Here is a 23,556-nt window from a genome sequence, read left to right on the forward strand (position 1 = left end):
AGTGCAATAAAGAAAAAGATTTATTTATTTGAGAGAGAACGAGAGAGAGAGAACATGTGTGCCCATGTGCAGGAGGGGGCAGAGAGATAGAATCTTTAAATAGACTCCCTGCTAAGTGAAAAGCCAGACACGAGGCTCGATCTCATGACCCATGAGATCATGACCTGACCTGAAACCAAGAGTCGGACACTCACTCACTGAGCAAGCCAGGTGCCCCTCAATATATTTGTAAAGACGTATGCACATTAATGTATTCATTTAGTCACTTAAATATTTGGGTGTTTTTGAGTGTGTTTTAAGTGCCAGACACTGGATAGGCCATTAGCCCGAGATGGAAAAAGTTCTCTCATGGACCTTAGAGTCTTGGAGGGGGCGGTGTAGGCAGATAATAAACAGATAAATAAGTTCATATGTAATGTCACCAATAAATGTGATAAAGAAAAATGAGGGGTGCCTGGCTGGCTTAGTCAGAGCATGAGACTCTTGATCTCAGGGTTGTGAGTTCGAGCCCCATGTTGGATGTAGAGATTACTTAAAAATAAAATCTTAAAAACAACAACAAAAAAAGTAAAGCAGGGTAAGTGGATACAGTGTGGCTGGGGGAGCGCGACCAGACCAGGTTTCAGCAGAGGTGATATTTGAGCACAAGCCTGACCCAAGTGAAGGTGTGAACCGTGCAGTTGTCTGGGGAGGGGAAACATTTCTGGGAGGAAGGCCTGAGTATGCTGGGGAAAGAAAAAAAAAACACAACACACATGTGAAAGTTTTAAGGAAGGGCATGACATGATCTCATTTCTATTTGAGAAAGTTCTTTCAATTTCTGGATGGAAAATGGATATTGGGAGGAGGTGGGAGTCTGCTGTAGTAATTCAGGCAAGAGACAGCAGGAAATAATGGGGAGAAGTGGTCTTACTTGGAAAGGAGTTAACAGGCAGGGCCAGCGAAATTTACTGCTAGATCAGACTTTTTTTTTTAAAGATTTTATTTATTTATTTGATGGACAGAGATCACAAGTAGGCAAAGAAGCAGGCAGAGAGAGAGGAGGAAGCAGGCTTCTCGCTGAGCAGAGAGCCTGATGCGGGGCTCGATCCCAGGACCCCAGGATCACAACCTGAGCCGAAGGCAGAGGCTTTAACCTACTGAGCCACCCAGGCACCCCTGCTAGGTCAGTACTGAATGAAGAGAAAGACATTTAAAAAATGATGCCCAAGTTATTGGCCTAAGGAACTAGACAAATGAAATGCCCTAAACTGAGATGGGGATGTTTTGGGTGTCAAATGAATAATTCTGCTTTGAACATGCATGCTAGGTATAAAATAACTTCTAGATAACGAAGGGTGGATGTCCTTAGTTGAGACTGGGATTGGAGCTAGTGTTTCTGCAGAATCCACGTACAGATGGCTTTTAAAGCTGTGCTTCTGAATGGGAAGCTACCGGAACTGAGTATGGAAAAGAGACACCTGAGCCCTTGGTATGTTGATACTTAAATGTAAGGTCTTCCTCTTAGGGAATCCCGCAAAAGAGACTGGTAAGAAGTAACCGTCGGGGTGGGAGGAAAACCAGGAGAGTAAGGGATCCTAGAAGCCAGCAAAGGCAGGAGTGACCTGCCGTGTTCAGTGCTGCTAAGTGGGTAGCTGTGGATGGCATCAGTGACATTGAGTAATGCAGTTCATTCATTTTAGTGGCTCTGTAGCCGTCCCTCCTTCCTCCATCTCCCACCATTTAGGTGAACATTTGCAGTGATCATTCTTGAACAAACCACTGATTCGAGCACATGTGGGGGTGTTCTCTCTGGAGCCTTTCTAGGGATGGAATCACTCGATTATGAAGAGAGAGATGCACAGCTTCGACTTGACAAAGCAGTGCCAGATTGTTTCCCAAAATGGTGGTGCCAGTGTCAGTTCCTATGTTCAGTGTTCAAGAGCCCCCATTGTGTCACATATTTGCCAGTATTTGCTATTGTAGACTTTAGAATTCTTACCATTCACATTTTCCTGAGTCCTAGTGAGGTTGTGTCTCTGCCATTTGGGTTTCCTTGTAGGTGACCTATCAATACAGTTGCCTAGTTTTTAAAGGAGTTGTCTTTTTTTTTAAAATTTGTATGATTTCTTTATATATTCTGGACACAGAACTAAACAATGCCTATTAAGTACATTGCAAATATGTGTGTGTCCTACCCAGTCCATGGTGTGTCTTTCTAGGGTTGTGTATGGTATTTGTGTGTGTGTATGTGAGAGAAAGGGAGAAAAAAAAGAGAGAAATATAAAAGCTTTTAGTTTTGATGAATGAAGTCTGTCCATTTGTTGTGTGTCTTATTTAAGCAACCTTTCCCTATTTGAAGGTCAAGATGGTACTTGCTTTTATTTATTTCTAAGACTTCTAAATTTTTTTTAATTTATAAAAAAATTTATATATGTTGCAGTTAATGCATCTGAAATTTATTCTGTGTTGGGTGTGAGGTAGGGCTCTTTCGTGTTTTTTGTTTTTTTGTTTCCTATCATGAAGGTCAGGTGTCCTGGCCTCTCCAGCCTTTTCCCACTGATCTGTACGCCATCTCCATCACACCCAGTGCCCTACTGGGGCATGGGTCTGATTGGGCTCTTTTTTCTTGTTCCGCTGATCATAGTCCCCATTCTTGGACCCTTACCCCAAAGTTTTCATTATTGAACTTGATAGGAAATTTGATATCCGGTAGGGTCCGTTGGGCAAAGGGAAGATTATTTGCTTTCTGCTTTGAAGGCACTTGTCTTTAAACCTCTGTCCATCACGCATTTCGAACAGCACTGGTCGCACTTAGGAAAATGTATTTGCCGCTCACATTTCAAGAACTGATCTGCGGCATGAAGGGGGCGGCCCTCCCTTTTCTGTGAAACTCTGGGTACTTTTACTTTTGGCTTTCCACACCCCTGCTCCGCCAACTCTCACCTCCGGTTTTTCAGGTTGTGATGTCTCTGAACCATGGGGCCGCTCTTCCGGTATTTACACGTGGTGGGTATTTTGTGACCGGGCTGTGGTACCGATTTCATTGGTTATTGCCAACCAGACCATAGTGACAGGCCTGATGGGTTCTGGGGTTTCCTGTTGCCTCACCGGCACCGGGACTCTGGATTCCAAAAATAAAAGCACGAGAAACCACCGTGACCTCACGGTCCCCACTAGCCTGGTGCTCCGAGGGCCACAGGGCTCTCTTCCCCTCCACGGCCTGGCCCAGCCTGGGCCCTGCTTCCCGCCAGAGCAGCGTGAGGTCCGAGTGGTGTGGACGGGCTCAGAGTCCTCCCCGCCTCAGCGCTGCCTCTGTTTCCCCTTCCCGCAGGCCAGCTCCCACAGGGCCAGGGTGGCCCCGGCCCGGAGGATGAGCAAGTTCTTGAAGCACTTCACCGTTGTCGGGGACGACTACCACGCCTGGAACATCAACTACAAGAAGTGGGAGAATGAGGAGGACGAGGAGGACGAGGAGCAGACGCCACAGGCAACCGCCTCCGGGGAGGAGGGCAGAGCCCCCGACCCAGCGGCGGCCCCCCACCCCGCGCCCCGGCCCCCCCTTGACTTCAGGACCACGTTGAGGAAGCTCTTCAGCTCGCACAGGTTTCAGGTAGGCGGGCAGAGGCCCAGGATGCCTGGGGTGGGGCAGAGCCGCCAGCCAAGAGTCACGAGGCCGGGGTGGGGGCCCGTCTCTGCCAACGCCCTGTTCATGTGACGTCGGTCTCCTGAGCCCTAACCCTGGGTCAGGCGCCCCGTCCAGCGCTGGGCAGACCCCGTGCCATCAGGGGTAAAGTCATGGTTCAGAGTCGGTGCAAGCTCTGTCCCCTGGCAAGTGAAGGAACAAAATGTAGGCTGTCCATACTTGGACGTGAGGAGGAAGGAGGCAGTGATATCTGCCGTGAGGGGATGAGCGTTGACAAGGGGACACTCAGAGAAGCCAGACACGCAGGACCACCTGTTATAGTCTGAGTTCGTTGATGCGAAATGTCCACCACAGGCAAACCCACAGAGACAGACGGCAGACTGGGGGTTCCCGGTCAGAGGGAGGGCAGAAGGGCAAGGGCCTGCTTAATGGATACAGGTTTCTGCGTGGGGTCATCGAGACGTTCCAGAACGGTAGTGGTGATGCTTGCACACCTTATGAGAGTGCTTGGTGCCCTTGAACCATATGCCAACTTCAGAATGGTTCACATTTTGTCATGGTAGCTTTAGGTTATGCAGGTTTTACTACCTACACAAAAAGTCAATGAAAAGGTAGACATTGGAGGCAGAGAAAACGTTCTTGCATTCATTCGGCCAATACCGAGTGTCTGCCCTGAGTTGAACAAAGCCAAGAGGGTCCTGCGCCTCCTAGACTTATCACCCTGGGGGCTTCGGTCTCCTATTTTGTGGAGTGATCTGCCTGGTGTAGCCCACCGCTGACCTCCAGGTGCGCTGAGGGGAGAACACGAGAGGGACACACGGACTTCAAAGTACAGCAAAGGGTTCAGTGTCTGTCAGCATCTTCTGACTTTGAAGGACAAACGCAGGCCAAGGCTGGTGGGTCCTGTCTCAGCCCCCAGCCCTGAAGTGGGCAGGCAGGTGTCTGGAAGCCTGTTCTGAGGGCCCCAGAAGACAGGAGGCCCAGGACACTAGGGAAGCACGTGGTCCCTTGTCAGCCCAGGTCCCGTAATGGAGCCATTCTGGGGACCCTGTGGCAGGTGTCCTAAACCGAAATAAACTAGTCCCTCCCCACAGCTGACTTCCCCTCTGGAAACAGAAACAGCCCTTGCCTCTCCCATGGCTGCCTTTGTTCCAGGGTAGAATAGAAAAAAAAAAATTTTTTTTTTAAATTTTGGTCTTTTTCTCGCTTTCGCATAGCTTAGAAAAATGAAACAGGCCAAACTCCCCAGCACGCCTCACAGCTCAGTGCGTTCCTCTGTGGCTGTGACAGGAGAGGAAACATGATATTAAATTGTTGGGGTTGAAATCCCAAACCCTCAATTTCAGAAGCAGAAGGAGCCAGTTTCCTTCCAGCTGCAAGGGGAAGCCTGGGTCTCCCTGCTCTTGGAGGTCCTTCGGCTCCTGACTGGGCCACAGGGCTGCCCGCTGAGCCAGGACCTCTAAGGACAGTCCTACTGGAGAAGCAGCAGCCTAACCGTTGAAAAATAAGCAGAGATGCTTAGTCATTCATTGGACAGTTCCTTCTTGAACACTTTTGCAGGGGGGAGGCGGTGGAGCACAGAGCAGCAAGCACGGGGTACGCCCCTGTCCTTACTCTCAGAGGACTGATGGTCTGTGGAGAGGCAGGCACTCCAGGAACCATCACCCGGACTGATGCTGGTTGCAAGTGAAGAGCAGCCCTCTGTAGGGAGACAGAAGGGGGCTCTGAGAGATCCTGAGAGGAACACAAGACCTAGGACTGGGTGTCAGGACATGTGGTGGAGGAGGCGACATTTCATCTGACACCTGAAGGTTGGCCAGGGGTAGCCCTGTGAATGGTGAAGGGAGGAAATTTCCAGGCAGAGAGACCGTGTTTGCAAAGGGTCCAAGATAGGAAAGGATCTGCCGCACTCCTAGAATCGAGAAGGGTCCATATGGCTTACGAGTAGCGAGTAGAGGGAGAACTTGGTAAGACAGGAGGTGCTAGAAGGTCTTCTGTGGGCACTGGGCGGCCATGGAAAGTCAGTGTGTGGGTGGAGGGAGTGACATGACTGGATTTGTGGAGGGGCTCAGGCAGACCAGCATGGAGTGGGGACACCAGTTCAGGGCTTTGATCTCAGCCAGTAGAATCAGCACATGAGAGGATTCTGGAATCCCTTTCTGGGATACATTCTCTCTATCTGTTCCCATGGTTCGAAGCAGCCTAGGTGGCCTGGTGTACAGTTAATTGCCGTCACTTCTCACACAGGATGGTTCAAGCACAGGAGGGAACACGGGACGTGTTGGGCCTCTGTGGAATCCGTGGGTGGACAGTGTAGCTGAGCCAGGGGCGGGCAGTCGTGAAGGTCAAGGAGCTTCACTTCATTACCTGCTCACTACTGCGGGGCCCTGTACTAAGCACCCGTCACACGTTACCTTAGGTCATGCTCCTGCTGTCATTCGAGGGAGGAAAAGGTGGTCAGCCCCATTTTCTCCAAGAGGACGTTGAAACTTAGCATTTCCATGGGAGGCTCATTGGCCTTGAGAGGTGGGCCAGGGTCGGGGGAGGCTAACAGGAGCGGACCCAGGGCCAGCGGGCGCCTCACCACTGCCTGCTCCTGCTGGGCCCGGCCCCCTTCGCCCCTTCTGGATGCGGAACTAACCAGCTTCTCTGAATTCTCGGCGTTTCTCTTTGTGACGTGATTCCCCTCTGAGACAGCACTGCCTTGTGAAGTGGCCCATTCAGGGTCTGGGGATTAGTTGACAGAGGCCAGGACCGGGACCCAGGCATTGTAGTTTTGTGGCCTTGGGTCAGTCTGTCTGGCTCTTCTTAACTGAGGAGCTCACATAAAGTTGGTCATCGTAGTCAGTAATTCAGTGGCATTTATGTGGCACTTCCACATGCCGTGCAGCCAGCACCACTGTCTCTTTTCCATCATGTTTCCGTCATCCCAAAAGGAGATCTGGTACCCATCATACAGTAGAGCCCAGACACCGCTGATCTGCTGCGGGTACAGACTCGCCTGCTTTGGGTCTGGCTGCTGCTCTCGGCCTCGGGCTTTGCTGCACACTCCCACCGTGGTATGTGGCAGGGGCTCCTTTTTTTTTTTTTTGTAAAGATTTTATTTATTTGACAGAGAGAGATCACAAGTAGGCAGAGAGGCAGGCCGGGGGCAGGGGGGGGAAGCAGGCTCCCTGCTGAGCCCCCGATGCGGGGCTCGATCCCAGGACCCTGAGATCATGACCTGAGCCGAAGGCAGAGGCTTAACCCACTGAGCCACCCAGGCACCCCGGGGCTCCTTCCTTTTTATGGCTAAAAATTCACTCCGTTTTTGATGCCTTGCTTTTTGTCCCTTGGTTTTAGACCAGATGAGCTCTCATGTCCTGTTAGCTCTAAAATAAAACCAAGGATGAAGGAAGAAAGAAAAGGGAAAAACCACCCGCCGGAGGCTTGAATCTTTATTGAGCTACTGAATTTGGATATGTGTGAAAACGTCATCACTTTGCCGTGCCGTTTTCCCAGTAAACCACGTGCTTGAACGCTTTAATTACTGAAGTGATTAGCTAGGGGCTGAAGGAGGTTTACTAGTCCATTTTTGCCAAGGCCTGTTCGGTTCACCTGAAGCTGCCGGCACTGGCGAGAAAATGGCAGATGATCCCATTGAATCCACCTGAGCGTGTCGGATGGAGGAAGGAGGGTCCCGAGGGAGGCAGTGGGCGGGGGGGGGGGGTCCCAGAATTCCCAAGAGAAGAGAGGGGTCACACACTGTCTGTTGGGGTTCCTCCCATTGCCGTTTCCACCACCCTGCCATTAGGGCCCCCAGCAGTGTCTTCACCACCTCTGTCGCGCTGGGTTCCCCACTGTGGGTGAGCGCGCACACTCCTGGCACCCTGTCCCCACCATCTGCCCATCACCCCCCCACCACCAGCCTGTTACGTGGACGGTGGATGTCGCTTAATCCAACTGCCTCAAGGACAGCAGTCCCTGGAGGTACTTCCATGACTCAGATCTCTGAGGCAGATCTTTTTAATTATCTATTGAGCATCTGTTCTGGGTGTACCCTGGCAAGAAAACCTCCAGAAATAGGAAAATTAAAACTTAAAAAAATTTTTTTTGCCATCTAGGAATTAGCAGTTTGGCTTGAGAGATGCTGAGAAACAATGAATGAATACGGAGGGCCAGTGGTGACTGTCACTCAGTGTGCGAGGCAGAGCAGATCTGGGAGGACAGGCAGTGCCCCCGGGGCCCAGGGCCGGGAAGGTGCGCAGCTGTGGGCAGCGGCTTCCCATCCCTGGCATCTTCACCCAGTGGTTTTCCCTAGATGTGTCCAGCCCTTAAAGGTGGAAGGAAGGTCCTTTTTTAGGTCTCATGGTTTCTCGCTCCTTCCCTTGGTCTACAGGTTATCATCATCTGCCTGGTCATTCTGGATGCCCTCCTGGTCCTTGCTGAGCTCATTCTGGACCTGAAGATCATTGAGCTTGACAAGAATGACTACGCAGCCAAGGTAGGGGGCCAGCGGCCCGTTAATACCATTCACTTATGGGCGCCTGGGTGGCCCAGTGGGTTAAGCCTCTGCCTTTGGCTCAGGTCATGGTCACAGGATCCTGGGATCAAGCCCCGCATCAGGCTCTCTGCTCAGCAGGGAGCCTGCCTCCCTTCCTCTCTTTCTGCCTGCCTCTCTGCCTACTTGCGATCTCTCTCTGTCAAATAAATAAATAAAATTTAAAAAAAAAATACCATTCACTTCTGTCTTTCCGGAGGTGGGCAGAGGGGGGCTGGGAGCACCCTTCTGGGAGTACCAAGTCCTTAACAGAGTTGATTGGGTGCTTCTAACCAAAGAGCATAGAAAATGTCTTCTTTCTTATAGACAAGCATTTACTATAAGCAGGAAACCTCATTTCACTCGATGGCTCGAATCTCGGGTGGGGTTAGACCGCTGAGCTGAGGCGTCATCACTGCTTCTAGAGGGAGGGTCTGACCAGGAAAGGGATACTGTCCCATCTTTAGTGGCAGATGAGCTATTTCTCGGCCTGTCAACATTCTGACGTGGTCCCTATGCTGGAGATCTGCCCGCTGTTTATTCCCCAATTCACAGCTGCTGCCTGAGCCCATCCCAGACATTTGTGCAGCCTTCCCAAGGCAGCTGCTGGCTCTTCCTCTGTGGCCAGCCTAAGGCCTTCCATAGATGGGTGAATAGTTTTCCTTTCCTTCTACTTTTAACATGATCAGTGACATACCTGTTGTACTGTCTTTAAAGTTTTTTTTTTTTTTTGAGAGAGAGAGCACAAGCAGAGGGGAGGGGCAGAGGGAGAAGCAGGCTCCCTGCTGAGCAGGGATTTTCTTCCCCCCCAACCCCAACTCCCACACTGCCCAGGATCATGAGCCAAAGGCAGACGCTTAACCAGCTGAGCCACTCAGGTGGCTGTCTTGTGCCGTTTTCAACTTTTTATTATGAAAAATGACAAATACACTTTTTGCTACATTTGCTTTATCTCTCTATATATCCATAAACACACCCATGTATTTTCGACCATTTGAAGGTAAGTTAGACATCAGGACACAAATACTTCAATATGCCTAAGAATAAGGTCTTTCTCCTACAGAACCATAATCGCCCCTAAAAAATTATCACCCCTAAAAAATTATTAATAATTCCATAATGAGCAGCTTATATTCAAATTTCCTCATTTGTCCCAAAAATATATTATAATATATATATATTTTTTTTCAAACTAGAATCCAGACTTCTGATACGATACTTGCTTATATCTCCTCAGGCTCTTTTAATTTAGAAGAGTCCTCCTACCTTTTTTTTCTTTTACAGTTTTATTTATTTGTCAGAGAGAGAGAGAGCACAAACAGGGGGAGCAGCCCGCAGAGGGAGAGGTGGGCTCCCTGCTGAGCAAGGAGCCTGATGTGGGACTCGATCCCCAGGAGCCTGGGATCATGGGCCTGAGCCGAAGGCAGATGCTTAACCGACTGACCTTGCATCACTCTCCCGCCTTCTTTCCCGCCCCGAGTCCAGCCAGTCATCTCGTGGTGTGTCCCACGTTCTGGATTTGTCTGTTTCCCCAGAGGTCCTTCAACTTGTTCCCTTAATCCCCGTGCACCAGAGGTTAGAGGTCCAGAGGCTCCATGAGCAAGAGCATTCAGCTACTGGGCTGTTTCCTTTACAGCATGGCATGTCACTACAGGGGTACTCGCTGGCATCACCAAAGGCAGAAAGTGTGAGCTCTTCCACTGTCCAGGGCCACTTTCCCTTTGCAGTTAGAATTTGCCGTGCAAAGATCCTCTTCCCCAGTTCGCATCCACCGGACGGTCACTGCCCGTCAGTGAGTACGCTGGAGGATGCGAACTGAGATTTCTGGCATTCATTCTACATCTGGTAGGTGGGTGGCTTTGTTGGTTTTATACATATATAGAAGAGCTTTCCTTTTTTCCCGTATGTGTATGTATTACCAAGGACTCATGAATTTTTTTTTAATTCATTGTATTACAATCATAGTCATTCTGTTCAGGGTCCAAATTGTCCTACTGAATTTTGTCACTGTCTCTTCAGACTGACTGCTCTATCCTTTTAAGATGACTACGTAGTCTTTGAGCATTTCCTTGCTTTCTGGCCCCAAATAATGTCCCAGCTGCCTTTGTACTTTCCCTGTCCTAGAATAGAAATGGTTACTTTACTGAGAGCTAGTATTTCTTTTTTTATAAAGATTTTATTTATTTGACAGAGAGAGAACACAAGTAGGCAGAGAGGCAGGCAGAGAGAGAGGGGGGAAGCAGGCTCCCTGCCAAGCAGAGAGCGCGATGTGGGGCTCGATCCTAGGACCCTGAGACCATGACCTGAGCCGAAGGCAGAGGCTTAACCCACTGAGCCACCCCGGTGCCCCAAGAGCTAGTATTTCTAAATCAAGATCCAGGAACCCTCCTCAATTGCCATCTACCTAAGTAATCATTTTTAGTCAATACCTAGGAGTCAGCCTTGGTCTTTAACAATTGCATTGCGTTCCATATGGAGGGAACTGTAAGGGATTTGACAAGTGCCCTCCAATAGAATTTCTATTCTATGAACAAGGTAGAAAATCTTATGTCTGCAAATGATGCTACAGCAAAGATCCCTACAACATGCCTTTGTGCCCGTGTGAGGAGAGCTATGGGATGAAATACGAGCATTTGGAATTACTGGGCCGAAGGGCATGGTGGTTTTCAAGCCTGCCATGGCTCAACTGCCCTTGTCTGTGGTGTCCCAGCCGTGGCCCCAGTCAGAGAACAGCCCCTCGGGAGTTTGGGATGGGTCAAGTGCATTCGCTCTGTGGTGCCCAGGCAGGTGCTCTGCAGCCCAGCACGTGTGTGTGCCCTGCCCCGGCCTTTGGGCAGCCCTGGATCGTTCTCACTGTGCCTCTTCTGTCTTCTCCAGGTCTTCCACTACATGAGCTTTGCCATCCTGACCTTCTTTATGATGGAGATTTTTTTTAAATTATTTGTCTTCCGCATGGAGTTCTTTCACCACAAGTTTGAAATCCTGGATGCCTTTGTGGTGGTGGTTTCCTTCATCCTCGACTTTATCCTCCTGTTCCAGAAGCACCAGTTTGAGGCTCTTGGCCTGCTGATTCTGCTCCGGCTGTGGCGGGTGGCCCGGATCATCAACGGTATGTCCCCTGTCCTCCCAGGCCACAGAGGGACAGCTGGCTGGGCGGAGCCTGGGACTGGACCCAGAGGTCATGGTTCCTCCTCTTCCTGGCTAGTGTTTTCTAGAGAAAAAATGAAGTGGTCTGATTCGGTGTCCCACCACTGCCTCTGTGGCTACAAATTCATACCAAGTTACAGATCCTTTAAGAGGAACCACTTTTCTCCATTAGGCCTCGTTTCCATGATTATTAGAAGATATTTGTAGAAAGGGTCAGACTAAGCTTTGATTAAGTTCCTCCAGCTTGATTCTGAGAACACCTTTGTTTTTAATTTGGTGTTTCCTGAAGAATGTTCTACCGAATCCCATCCCCCTCAGAAGGGCACCATCCAGAAGGGGTGAAGTAAGCTGAGAAATGCTGGACACTAGATTCTGCCCCTTCAAGGAAGTCAGAGCACTTGTGGGCATGAGGAAGACTGAGAATGCCGAGTTCCCCAAATTGACCAAGTAGACACTTCCGGGGAAGTAACACCTGTTAACCCGTCGTAGACTTTGGCTGTAGGGAACACTCTTGGGGAAATGGTGGAGGTCCTGTTCCTCACACACACCCTCGTGGCGTGGGGAGGCTCCGTCTCTGAGAAGCCATGTTTCTGCTATTAACTCAGCTCTTGGGGAACGAACCCTAGTCAGAGGTGCCCAAATGCTGTGAACCCACCCCATGAGAGTCACCTCCAGTGCTTCTGGAAGTCTGGTATAGACCGTTCACAGGCTATTTTTGAAGCACTACCCGGTGATTTGGGTGTCCAGCTGGCTTGGGAATCCCTAGACAAGGGCCCAGCACGACAGGCTCAGTCATCGCCAGGGAGCGAGTGAGGCAGGCCTGTCCTTTGACACGGCACTCCTTCACCGGGCAGCGCAGTGGGTCGTGTCCCAGCCTCGCCTGCTGGCAGGAGTGTCACATCTTCGACGCAGGACTGGGTGAGGGGCTCCCCCTGGCTTTAGGAGCCAGTGTGGATCTACTCATGAAAGCCCATTAAGAATATTCATTTAGGCTCTGTCAAGGGAAATAAAGGAAGTTTTTCACTTACTATTGAATATGCTTATGCTAATTGATTATTCATTTAATAGAAAAACGCTCTGTGCAAAGGTTATGTATCACGGAGGTAGATAAACCATGACGGTGAACGACTCATGAACACAGTTACTACCCTTTACTCTTGTATCACACCATGGTGAGATTTGCTTTTGCAGATAAACCAAATCCCTGAGATTTGTTCATTTCCTTGGTCTGATGGTGGCAGGCCATAGGACTGCCTAACACCCCCTGTGGCACTGCCATCGCATTTTGTGGCAGGACATGAGAGGTCTAAAAAAGCAACACAGGCTTCAGTTGGACTCAGACAACCAAGAATGCCAGCGACAAGGGGCCGGTGCTCCCGGGCCTCACGCCCACCAAGTCCAGACATGGTCACTCTCACTTGGAAGGCACGGAGCATCCCCAGTTGCTATACATTCTTTTGAGGCCACGTCCCCACTGTGACAAGGCTGATGTCCCCTCTGTTGGCCAAGCCTTAGCTGTTCACCTGACAGCTCAACTCAACCAGCTGTGCCTGTGGGAGGCAGAAAACCAAAAGTGGCAGTCTCCCGGCTCAGCAGCAGCGCTGTTGTGAACAAGCTCTGTGTGAGGGAGTTTCACACTCATCTGGCCAAGTGACCAATAAAGGATTTCTTGGCCCGTGTGAGCTGGAGGGAAATATTTCCCTACTGGTTAGTGAGGAGCTCAGAAATGAAAAATCTGACCTTCCTGGTTCTAATGCCTTTAAGCGACGGACCGTTTTGTCTGCCACCACTCTGCCCAACTGTACACACTCAGAAGAAGACGGAGGTTTCTTTTCAAGTGGTTAAATCACAAACCTGTATCACTGAGACCCTCAATTATTTTACAGGAATAATTATCTCAGTTAAGACACGTTCAGAACGGCAGCTGCTGAGGTTAAAACAGATAAATATACAGTTGGCCGCCAAGATCCAACACCTTGAATTCAGCTGCTCTGAAAAGGTAAGAAGACACTTTTGGGAAAATGCCATCTGTTTGTCTTTAGCGCGGTGCTTCTCCCTGCCAGGTCCTTGCTCGGACACTGCCCTTGGCTCAGTTTTCCTTCTCTTCTCAGATTAGGCATTGCCTCCTTCCCCAGAGCTGTGCCACGTGCCCCTCCCTGAGGACCTCTTGTCACTGCTGTCCCCCAGCGGACCCCAGCTGACTGTGGCAGGTCCGCTGGCAGACCCCACCAGGAGCGTAGCATTCATTCAGTTTTGCGTCCTTGGGGCCCACTGGCGAGGTGCGGCAGGGAAACTGAGTTATGTATCTGCTTTTGTAATGATAGGAACGAGAAATTGAAAGACTGACCAAGCTACTGAGACAGAACGGACTCCTTCCTGAGGTCAACTAGACGTGTGCCTGCTCCATCCCAACGAGAAGACCCCTGCCTGACGGGTGTGTACCTCTGAAGACAAAGACAGCTGCCCGCCCCCCGGGGCCATTTCGGGGGAGAGGTTTGGTTTGATGCTTTTGCCTCCCCCTACCCAGCTCCGGTTTTGGGGGCTGGGAGGGAAAGTCTGTGGGAAGGCTTGCTCTGTCTTGGCATGACCAAGAGCTTCCCATCCCATTCTCACTGCATATCACAATGTACCACAAACTAAATCTTCCCACGTTGAACTCTGGACTGTTGCTTGAAAATGAACAACAAAGCTGGAAAACTACAAAGCTGTATATAAAATTTAATCTCATCAAATATACTTTTTCACATTTCGCATGTATAAGGAACCAAGGCGTCCTCTCATATGAGCATTCTGAAAGACAAAAGAGAAAAGGAAGCTACCTTAGCTACCAGCCCGTTCTAGAAAAGTCTTACCGTCTTAAGCTGTTCTAAACAGCTCCTCTCTGTGCAGATTCCGCCAGAGAGCTGTTCTCAGGTACCCAGCCCCCTCGTCTACAGCCTCGCATCTTCTAACTGCTCTACCTTGTTCTACCTCCTGACAACATTTTTCTCAATTACTGTACAATTAACATATAAAAGAAACTCCTTCCCTTGGGCCCTCCTGCTCTATTCTTTCCAGCATCCACCGCTTGGAACTGCTCTGTGGCATCCCGTGCAGCCCACCACATGGAGAGCTCCGGTGCCTGCCACTGAAACCACAATTAGACCCAAGACTCCACAGAATGAAGACACTGGGGGCAAGATCCCCTCATGAGGCCGAGTCCTCTACTTGCATGATTTTATACACAATATTTTGCCATTTTTGTACTTGTTTCTGTGGGACCTGAAAAGAAAAACCTGAACTACAAACAATGAGTATTTTAAAAATAACTCACGCTGAAGCAGAGGACGCATAAGCTGGACAAACCCTCGACACCTGCTCTACTTCCGGGTCTGTGCCCTTTACCATGTCCCAAAGGTGCAGTTTGGTTTCCACACGTGACCTATGTGCTGACGGGACCGGAAATCACCAAGACCAGACAGTGCCCCGTTCTAAGGTCCAACCGAGGAGAACAAAATTTCCAAAAGGAGGGGAGTGAGGGCAGAGGGGTAGAGTGTGGTTGGAGGGTAACCCCTTGGGTCAGAGGCAGAACACCGGGATGTCTCCAAGGAGTCCAGGCCCTACAGCACGCGATTCTAGAGGCGATTAGCAACTTACGTCAGACAAACGGAAAGAAGAAATTAAACGGCAGCTTGGCGTTGATGGTTGGCCGAGCTCTGAAGCCTGCCTCGGCAGGTGCAGATGCGTCCACAAAAGTAACCGCAGTGGAAATGAGAACCGTCCTCTCACTTCCTGAGTTGGTCTGTAATGAAAAGAGTGTTGTAAGCCCTGCCTTCCGGCGTGCGCTCACGTGCTCAGGATAACAAAGCAGGGACAGGCCGCATTCCCTTCGGCCCGAGCACGGTCGGTGCCTCTCCGAGGCATGCGGAGGGCTCCTCGGCTGCTCACCTGGGTGAGAGAGTTTTTCGCTAGGTTGTCCTAACCCACCAGTGTCAGTCACAACTCCATTTTCGAAGAACTTTAAAGATCAAATCTGAACAAGAATGCTAGTGTCGACTGTTGTCAGTGGGATTTTTTTCTCTAATAAAATGATTGCTGAATTGTTTTAAGAATTCAGATTAAAGTTCAATAATTCTCTCACGAAATAAATTTCATTATCACACTTGAGTTTTGCCTGGACTCACATCTTTACCCAGACCTTGAAACCCAAGTTAGACCTACCTCAGGAAAGGAGGATGAGAGGAAACTTGCAGTCACATTTACTACTTTAGCTTGTGGGTTTAGTAAGGACCCGTATTTAGTCCACTTCACTTCTATCACCAAAGCCACAGGGAGCTGGCAAGAGTCCTACACAACAAAATGCCATTAATCAATCTGAACATTACACAACCTCATGTCAAACTTAATCTGCAGTTCAGAGTTTTAATTATAAAATGTTTCACATATTACAAAATGTTCTGAACAAGAGAGTGAAGAGACTCGAAGTTCAGATAAAAACAGCTGAGAGCACATATTTTCAAGTACTCAGTGCTCCAAAAATATTTTAACACCTAAAGCATCAGTTTCCATCCTCTCCTGTTTCGGAAGAAGCCGGTATTACTTGGAAGTTGTGGAGCTCCCAACACCAAACCATAGAACCCTGGGCCTTAACAGCCTGATCTCATCCAGCTCAAGAGATTCCTGAGGAGAGAAGCTGGCATTGGGTGGGGGGGAGGGAGAGGATGGCATTAGTCATAGAAGTTAAACCCAATTGCTATCCAGAAGAAATAGAAATGCTTTCCTTTATTTAACCTCATCACTTGGCGATTAAGCTGTTACACGGGGTTGGGGGGGATGACACACAGTGGAGTCCGTGAACTGTAAAAGATCCGAACTCTGAATTCTCCGTGTGACCTGAGCAGGTTGGAGATGTGGGAGCGGGCCTGAGGCCTCTACCCCAGGAAGAGTGGCTACGGGGGCCAGGGCCTTCCCAACCTTGTCCCGGGCCTTTACATCATGTTTGTTGGCAAATGTGATAACCACTGAAGCTGCATGACAGGTAGAAAGGAATTCTACTGTAATATTCTACTTCTGTGTATGTTTTAAATTTTCCCACAAAAACAAGCTTTTTAAAATATGCCTCTTCAGGGCATGAAAAGCTAGCACGCCTGCTAAATTTGGTTCCTGCCAAAAAGGCACGGATGGAACTCCTTAGCTGGGAACTGCCTTTTAGGAAGGTTGCAGGCTGGAAAAGTCTGTGAGGATCTGTTATTAGAAGAGGCAACACGCAGCCAGCAGACGCGGGCCTGGCACAGGTTCGGGGCCGCTGCCCCCTGAGTTTCCTGCAAGGTAGGTGCAAAACCCGCTCCAGGCCTCTGAGCTCCCTGCACCAGCACAGACCCCAACAGTGCACATGTCCGCGCTGCCTCTCCCCCAACCTGTTTTCCCTACTGAGGGGCAGCAACAGTGTCTTCACCCATCTCTCAGAAGCCAGAAGCCAGGCGCCTGCTTCACTGAGGCCGCAGAACTGAGCCAAGACTGAGCAGCTGAACAGCAGGGACTGAGTCATCAGCGGGCTCTGCTGGAGACTCAGGAGGGCCGGATCAGAGCTGGAGAGCAAGTGCTCACCCCCATTGTCCCCTGGCTATAAATATGCTAAGCAGATAATGAGAGGCCTGAGAAGCTGCCACCAGCAAAAGCTGGGCGATTAAAGGATAAACCCGAGAGCGAGCCACCCACACTCTGACGGCTGAGACAAAAGAGAAAGGTGGGCAGAGGAATCACGTGTGATCAGGAACCTCTTTGTAGGATGTCGACTTCCATTAAACTCTTCGGGGAACTTTGGAATGGAAAGTGCTCACGTGTGGGCTGCCTTCATAGACCAGGGAACAATGGCTGGGACAGCGATGCCCACAGGAGGAGTCTCACTTCTCGACACAGTCCTCACACTCATCTGTCTCATGACGATGCCTCATGTCACACCAATGATCACAGGAGCAGTCAGGACGGTGGTGAATCCCTATGTTTGGAGCGACCCCGAGGCCCCACAGATGTCCCCTCATGGAACTCAACAACCACGTGAGGCTGATACTATGGATCTCACTCCCTATTTCACAGACGAAGAAACAGCTCGGAGCCTCAAAGGCAAGAGAGCTAACAAAGGGCAGAATCCGTTTTCAAGACCCAGGCCCATCTGATAACAAAGCCTGGGTTCCTGTCCAGAGCCACCGCTGCCTCAACAGGTGGCTCCCCCAGCTGCCTCTACCCGCCCCCCCAACCCGGGGGGGGGCCAGGAGCAGGGGGGGGACAACTCACAGGTGGCCTTCAACTTCCCCTTTACCTTCATGTGGGATGCCTGGGTGATGAAGTGGACCGGTACCCAGTCCAGCACATCCCGGGCCTGGGAATTTCCGAAAGGGGCCACATAGTCCGGGAAGCCTTGGCCCTGCAGGAGGCTCTTCACTCTCCGCACTGCGAACTGGCACGTCATGGCTTTGGGCAGTCTTTTGGGAAGGAAAAAGAGGTCAGTGGAATGGGGCTGTTGTTCATTCCAACTGTTCTCACGGGCCTCAACAACACGCATGCCCTCACCAGTTGCCTTATTCTCTCTCTCCAAATGGATTATTTGACAGAAGCCAAATCTCTAACTCAGAAATCCTGGTTGGCCAGGGAGAAACAAAGCAATGTTTCCCAAACTGCATTCCATTGAGAGGCTCTGTACAAGGAGAGTTCTGTGGCCAAAAGTTTGGGAAATATTGCATTCTTATGTCCCTCCTGGAGCACACTATATTAAAGGCTCTTATATTAAAGGTTCCAAGAAGTCCTTATAGTAAGGAATTGTGTTTTTCACTTCAATCTGGTGTTCCTCAAACACATTAACTGGACCACAGACATATCCCTACTGACTCTTTGGAAATGTAATCCAAGGAACACCTTCTGAGAAATACTGCTCTAAATGGATCAGAACCAATAATGTAAATGGTGTCTGTCAGTCTAACAAAACAATGATGTTAATTATCCTGGGAGAGACATAGGGATGGTAAGTGACTGTGTGGTAGGGCAGGGAAAGAAAGGGGAAAGAGACAAATCCTGGTCTTCCATAGTGGGAACTCAACAATTCATAAAACCAAAGTGTTAGGAAGTAGTATTACATATAGGTTATCGACAGATTTGGCAGTAAATTTCCAAAAAACCAGCTATAGGAGCTGCAAGTGATTGCCTGCAGAGTGGAAGAAATGAGGGTAGGAGTTGGCGTCTTTATAAGCCATGCAGGGCTGTTTGACATTTGACACTATATATATGTTTGATAGGAAAAAGATAAAAACAGAGGTCACATTCAGGCTTCTTCTCCTTGGCTTTGCTGCAATACGTATATTAAGATTCAGAAATAGTGGAAGGACTTTCAAGCAAAGTATTTTTACTGTGACCTCAAGTGCTGTACAAACTTAAAACCTACAAAAGCCTTGGGATTTGTACCCTGCCACATGTGACCGGAAAAATGACTGCAACAGTTTTCCTCTGGATCACGACAAACGGTTTATGGTTGTGAAAATTACAATTAGAAAACACAAGTAAAGTCACTAGTGCTAACAGTTCACACCACGGCTTTCACAGGTGCTCGCTAGCTGATACGGAGATTTGATCAACTCAGTCAAGTTCCAAAAGCAGCAAGCTCTTCTCTTACCTTAGTTTACAGCCAGACTGCATGTCATAACCAAATAATACTGGGGCCCGGATCCCCTCCACTGCGAAGCAGTCTTGCTCGGCTAGGCTACGAAGAATAGTAAGTTGTCCGAATCTGTTCATGGTCTGAATAATCCCAGATATTCACAGAAAGTTAAGGGACTATCACCCAGGACTAAAAAGCAGTCTGATTCTCAAACCATGGTGACAGGTGTGTGACATGAGACATGACTGAAACCCAAATATCCCTTCTCTGGGCCTCTGTGATCTTGACAGTTATTTCCCAGGGCAGAGCAAAAAATAGTTCTATTTTCCTTGAGTAGATTCGCAGAAGAAAAATCCTCAGAAACTGTTCCTCCAAAATCATTCCAAGTTTTCCAAATGACTAAATTTAAGAGTTTCTGCTTGCGTGTGTAATTAAATATATCTAAAAGTCTGTCAACTTTTCTGTCCTAAGATTTTCATTATAAAACACATTTCCCTGGGTCATGCTGTTCCACCCCCAACCACCAGTGTCCACATGGCCCTGTCTGCTGTGCAGCAGATCCACCACCCCTAGAGCAACCCCTCCAAGGAGTCCAGGCCAAAACTAACCTCCAGCCCCCAGGACCCTCAGCAACAAAGGGAAGAGCACCACACACACACAGACCGGGAAATCAGCCTTCTCCACAGAACCAAAAAGGATATCCCTTCTGAGGCCGAAATCCGGCAGCTAACGGGAGCCCCACAACATAACCAGGGTTTCCGCTGAGAGGAACTGGCTTTGTATTTTGCTGAAAGACAATGGAGAAATGCCCCCCATAATTTTCATTTTAATAAGGAAATGGGGTGAAAATAAAACACTTCTCACAGTCAAATCTGGGATTTCTAACCAATAAAAGAATTTCTCCCCCTACTCAGACCTATAAATATATCTGCTGAGTGTAGGAGTACATCGTTCTATAAAAGAAGGAGCTCCCGTGGAAGAGAATCTTATTCCAGGAAAGGAAAAAGATACAAGGACTCTGCCTGATTTTGTTACAAACACATGCTACATAAAGCCCTTTGTTTAGTACAAGTGGAAAGATGGTAAGACTTCTCAACAGATTTTTTTTCACTAATAAGTTATGATTTTTTGACTTGCAATTAAATACATGTACAACATTGATCAAACTCACCTGAATGAAATGAATTTCAAACTTCTGCTCGAGTGCGACCACTGCCCGGCTCACCGTCCCCAGAAGGAGAGCGAGGCCAGCCTGGGCTACCTCCCCTGCGTCTGTGTACGTGATGCTGTACTTCACCTGAAAACAAGAGGGAACTCCACACACACCTGTGCCCGCTGCATTTCGGTAGCTGCATCGGGAACTCAAGATACATCGAAAGGGCAAGTCCTTTCCCATTTTTCCACTTGTGGAAGCTTGTCTCTCCGGTCCCCTCAGCTTCCGGGAGGTAACGCCGCAGCACCCCCCACCTCCCCTACCCCCCCACCCCCCACCCCCCCGCTGCCAGGGCCATGTGAGCCGCTCTCTACCTAGTTACAGGAATTCCCAATCAGCAGGTTTGAACAGAACGTGATTGATCTCTGCAGGGGAAATGTGTTAAAACAACAGCAACAAGGACACATTCTGGGGCGCCTGGGTGGCTCAGTGGGTTAGGCCTCTGCCTTCTGCTCAGGTCATGATCTCGGGGTCCTGGGATCGAGTCCTGCATCGGGTTCTCTGCTCAGCGGGGAGCCTGCTTCCCTCTCTCTCTCTCTCTAACTGCCTCTCTGCCTACTTGTGATCTGTCAAAGAAATAAATCTTAAAAAAAAAAAAGAAAGAAAGAAAACACACTCTGACATGTTCTTGAAAGTCCCTAGGTTTGTGGAGAAAAACCACACGTGACTGTTTCAGAGCTCTTACCTAAAGAAGCATCCTCTAATGGTACAGCGGGCGGGCAAGCAGGAGGGGAAGTCAAGAACCAATACCCCAGAATGAGCCAGAACCTTCTGCGGAGGGCGTCCAGTGACCCCTCAGGACCATGTGGCTTGAGTCTGCCACAGACAGACTCAGCTTTCCATGCCAAATCGGGTACCTACCTCGAGAACGACGTTAGTGCAGATTTTAACATCCCCAGCCTCAACGAGAGTCTGGTTCAATCCGACCATGTCCTCCAGCCGGGTCAGTGTTTTATTCAGAGACTGCACGAGGATGGACTGAACAGTGACAGGGATCTGCAAAGTGAAGGAGAGCTGGCTCAGGGAGGACACTGCCCCGCGGAGATGAATGGGTCACAGTGACAAGAGCCTGAAGATAAACCTCCGCGAACACACTGCCAAGCAGGGAAAAACACGCAACAGCACAACATGCAATCTCTAACTGTACACTCGCAAAAACGCAGATGTTTACACATGCATGCCCGTACATAGGAATTACTAGAGAATTCTAGGAATTACTAGAATTACTAGAGAATTACCCGAACTTAAAAAGTGGTTCTCTTCGAAAACCTACGTTCACACAAAAACTTGTACACAAATGTTCTCAGCAGCAGTCATACAGCCAGAAACCGAAAACAATGCAAACGTCCATCAACTGATAAATGGAAAAATAAAATATCGTATATCCATATAAAAGAATATTATTCATCCATAAAATGGAATAAAGGGCTGATTCATTCCACCACATAGATGAATCTTGAAAACATGCTAAGTGAAAGAAGCCAGACCCAAAAGGTCACATATTACGTGAGCCCATTTATAGGAAATGTCTAGAACAGGCAAACTCGTAGAGACAGAAAGTAGATTAGTGGCTGCCCAGGGGCTGAGGGAGAGGAGTGGAGAAGAATGAGGCGAGCCGGCTAATGAGCACAGGCATTCTTTCTGAGGTGATGAAAATGTTCTGGAAGTAGGTGGTGGTGATGGTTGCACAAGCTTGTGAATGCACAAAAAAACACTGAATTGTACACTTAAAAATGGTGAGTTTTACGGTACGTGAATTATAGCTCATTCACACACACTCACAGCTCCGCCACACCGCCCAGCACGTGCACGCGCTCCCCGCCACAGCACAGCGCCTACCCGTCCGCGCAGTAGCTCTGTACACACACACGTGCACGTGCTCCACAGTCCCAGGACACATGCCCCTAATCCCACACCCTCCCTATACACAGGCTTGACCCAATTCATGCACAATCTCTACACACACCCTTACATGTACATACTGGCGGTGGGATCATGGGAAGAGAAAACAGAGACAAATCTTTCAAGCAGAATCAGGAAGTCCTGAATAACCCAATGCTATTAAAGGACATCTTCCATGTATGGCCACTGGCAGCAGAGTGACAAGCAGCGAGCAATCCTTTATATGGCTCAGCCCTCTAAGGAGTTGGGCCTCTTCATACTGTGTGACAAATCTGACGCCCGCACTAAATGGCAGCACTTAGAAACCACTGTTCGGGAAGGAATCTACCTTGTATCTAGTCATTTACATTGCTTTCAACTGTGCCCTCAATTGTGTACCAGGCTGTTTATAATTCAAAATCACTAAGTATTTAAGCTGTCATTTTATAGATAAATAAATAGTCCTTAGCTGTCTTCTCCCATGACCAAGAAGACCTGTGACTGTCCTTGTAAGTCAAACCTCTAAGAACGTGACATGGTTCAGAGGCAAAGACAAGCCGTCATGTGACAAGGGTGGCCGAAGGGCAACACCAATCCCCACAACACCGCCTGTGCAACAAGCCGTGCGGACGAGTGTGAGAGCTACGGAGGCAGTCCCTTGCTACGAGGTTGTGAGCTCTTCAGCTTATGTCCTCGAAAGACAACCCTGGAGTCCTTTATCTTTATAACCTACTGATCCCTGGTTCCGAAATAATGCAGGCTTCCAAGACAATGCACACCCTTCCACACCAGCCTCTGACAGAGCCGTTCCAGTGGTATGTGGGCATGGTTGGCAGAAACCAAAGGGTCCAAGTTAGACAAGCTTTGGAAAGACGGAGGGATGAGTGTAGATGGCAAGAGCTGCCCTGGTCTATCAAGAGTCACTGGAATGGTCACAGAATGAAAATGGTAGGGCTACTCTGGTTTCCTAAATGTCCTATTCGGCCGTATCCCATTCCCACACTACCCTGTGGCAAAGGACTAATGGATACTTTTTTTTTTTTTTAAGATTATTTATTTATTTATTTGACAGACAGAGATCACAAGCAGGCAGAGAGAGAGAGAAGAAGGGAAGCAGGCTCCCTGCTGAGCAGAGAGCCCGATGTGGGGCTCCATCCCAGGACCCTGGGATCATGACCTGAGCCAAAGGCAGAGGCTTTAACCCACTGAGCCACCCAGGCGCCCCATAACAGATACTTAACGATGAAATTATAGAGCCATAACTTCATCTGTCATGGTTTAATAGATATTCAATAGGTAGATTCAATAGATTCAATAGATATTAACTATTTCAGGCAATCCTAACAGGCTGCATTTAATGAGAAGCCTGGATCTTTTTTTTTTTTTAATTTTAAAGATTTTTATTTATTTATTTGACAGAGATCACAAGTAGGCAGAGAGGCAGGCAGAGAGGGAGGGGGAAGCAGGCTCCCAGCTGAGCAGAGAGCCCGATGCGGGGCTCGATCCCAGGACCCTGAGATCAGGGCCTGAGCCGAAGGCAGAGA

General features: G+C 49.0%; 2 protein-coding genes across 4 annotated transcripts in view; one reads left to right on the forward strand and one right to left on the reverse strand.

Annotated features, from left to right (window-relative positions):
- Positions 1 to 13,884, forward strand: part of HVCN1 (hydrogen voltage gated channel 1) — a 34,504-nt gene extending 20,620 nt beyond the window's left edge. For both annotated transcript variants that reach the window (XM_044244282.1, XM_044244283.1), the window contains exons 4-8: positions 3,314 to 3,592; positions 8,004 to 8,108; positions 11,022 to 11,253; positions 13,178 to 13,290; positions 13,616 to 13,884. In XM_044244282.1, coding sequence (XP_044100217.1) covers positions 3,314 to 3,592; positions 8,004 to 8,108; positions 11,022 to 11,253; positions 13,178 to 13,290; positions 13,616 to 13,681 — 795 coding nt within the window. In that variant the 3' untranslated portion in view covers positions 13,682 to 13,884. The remainder of the gene's footprint in view (positions 1 to 3,313; positions 3,593 to 8,003; positions 8,109 to 11,021; positions 11,254 to 13,177; positions 13,291 to 13,615) is intronic.
- Positions 10,429 to 23,556, reverse strand: part of TCTN1 (tectonic family member 1) — a 33,352-nt gene continuing 20,224 nt past the window's right edge. Inside the window, exons 8-15 of one of the 2 annotated variants that reach the window (XM_044244281.1) lie at positions 20,993 to 21,127; positions 20,090 to 20,215; positions 19,620 to 19,705; positions 18,934 to 19,074; positions 17,590 to 17,752; positions 15,492 to 15,617; positions 14,928 to 15,072; positions 10,429 to 11,355 (exon numbers count right to left, since the gene is read on the reverse strand). In XM_044244281.1, the coding sequence (XP_044100216.1) occupies positions 14,929 to 15,072; positions 15,492 to 15,617; positions 17,590 to 17,752; positions 18,934 to 19,074; positions 19,620 to 19,705; positions 20,090 to 20,215; positions 20,993 to 21,127 (921 nt within the window). In that variant the 3' untranslated portion in view covers positions 10,429 to 11,355; position 14,928. Of the gene's footprint in view, positions 11,356 to 13,989; positions 14,082 to 14,927; positions 15,073 to 15,491; positions 15,618 to 17,589; positions 17,753 to 18,933; positions 19,075 to 19,619; positions 19,706 to 20,089; positions 20,216 to 20,992; positions 21,128 to 23,556 lie in introns of those variants that run through there. The other variant, XM_044244280.1, reaches the window with a different exon arrangement.

This window comes from Neovison vison, chromosome 3, assembly GCF_020171115.1.
Source record: "Neovison vison isolate M4711 chromosome 3, ASM_NN_V1, whole genome shotgun sequence".
Taxonomy (NCBI): domain Eukaryota; kingdom Metazoa; phylum Chordata; class Mammalia; order Carnivora; family Mustelidae; genus Neogale; species Neogale vison.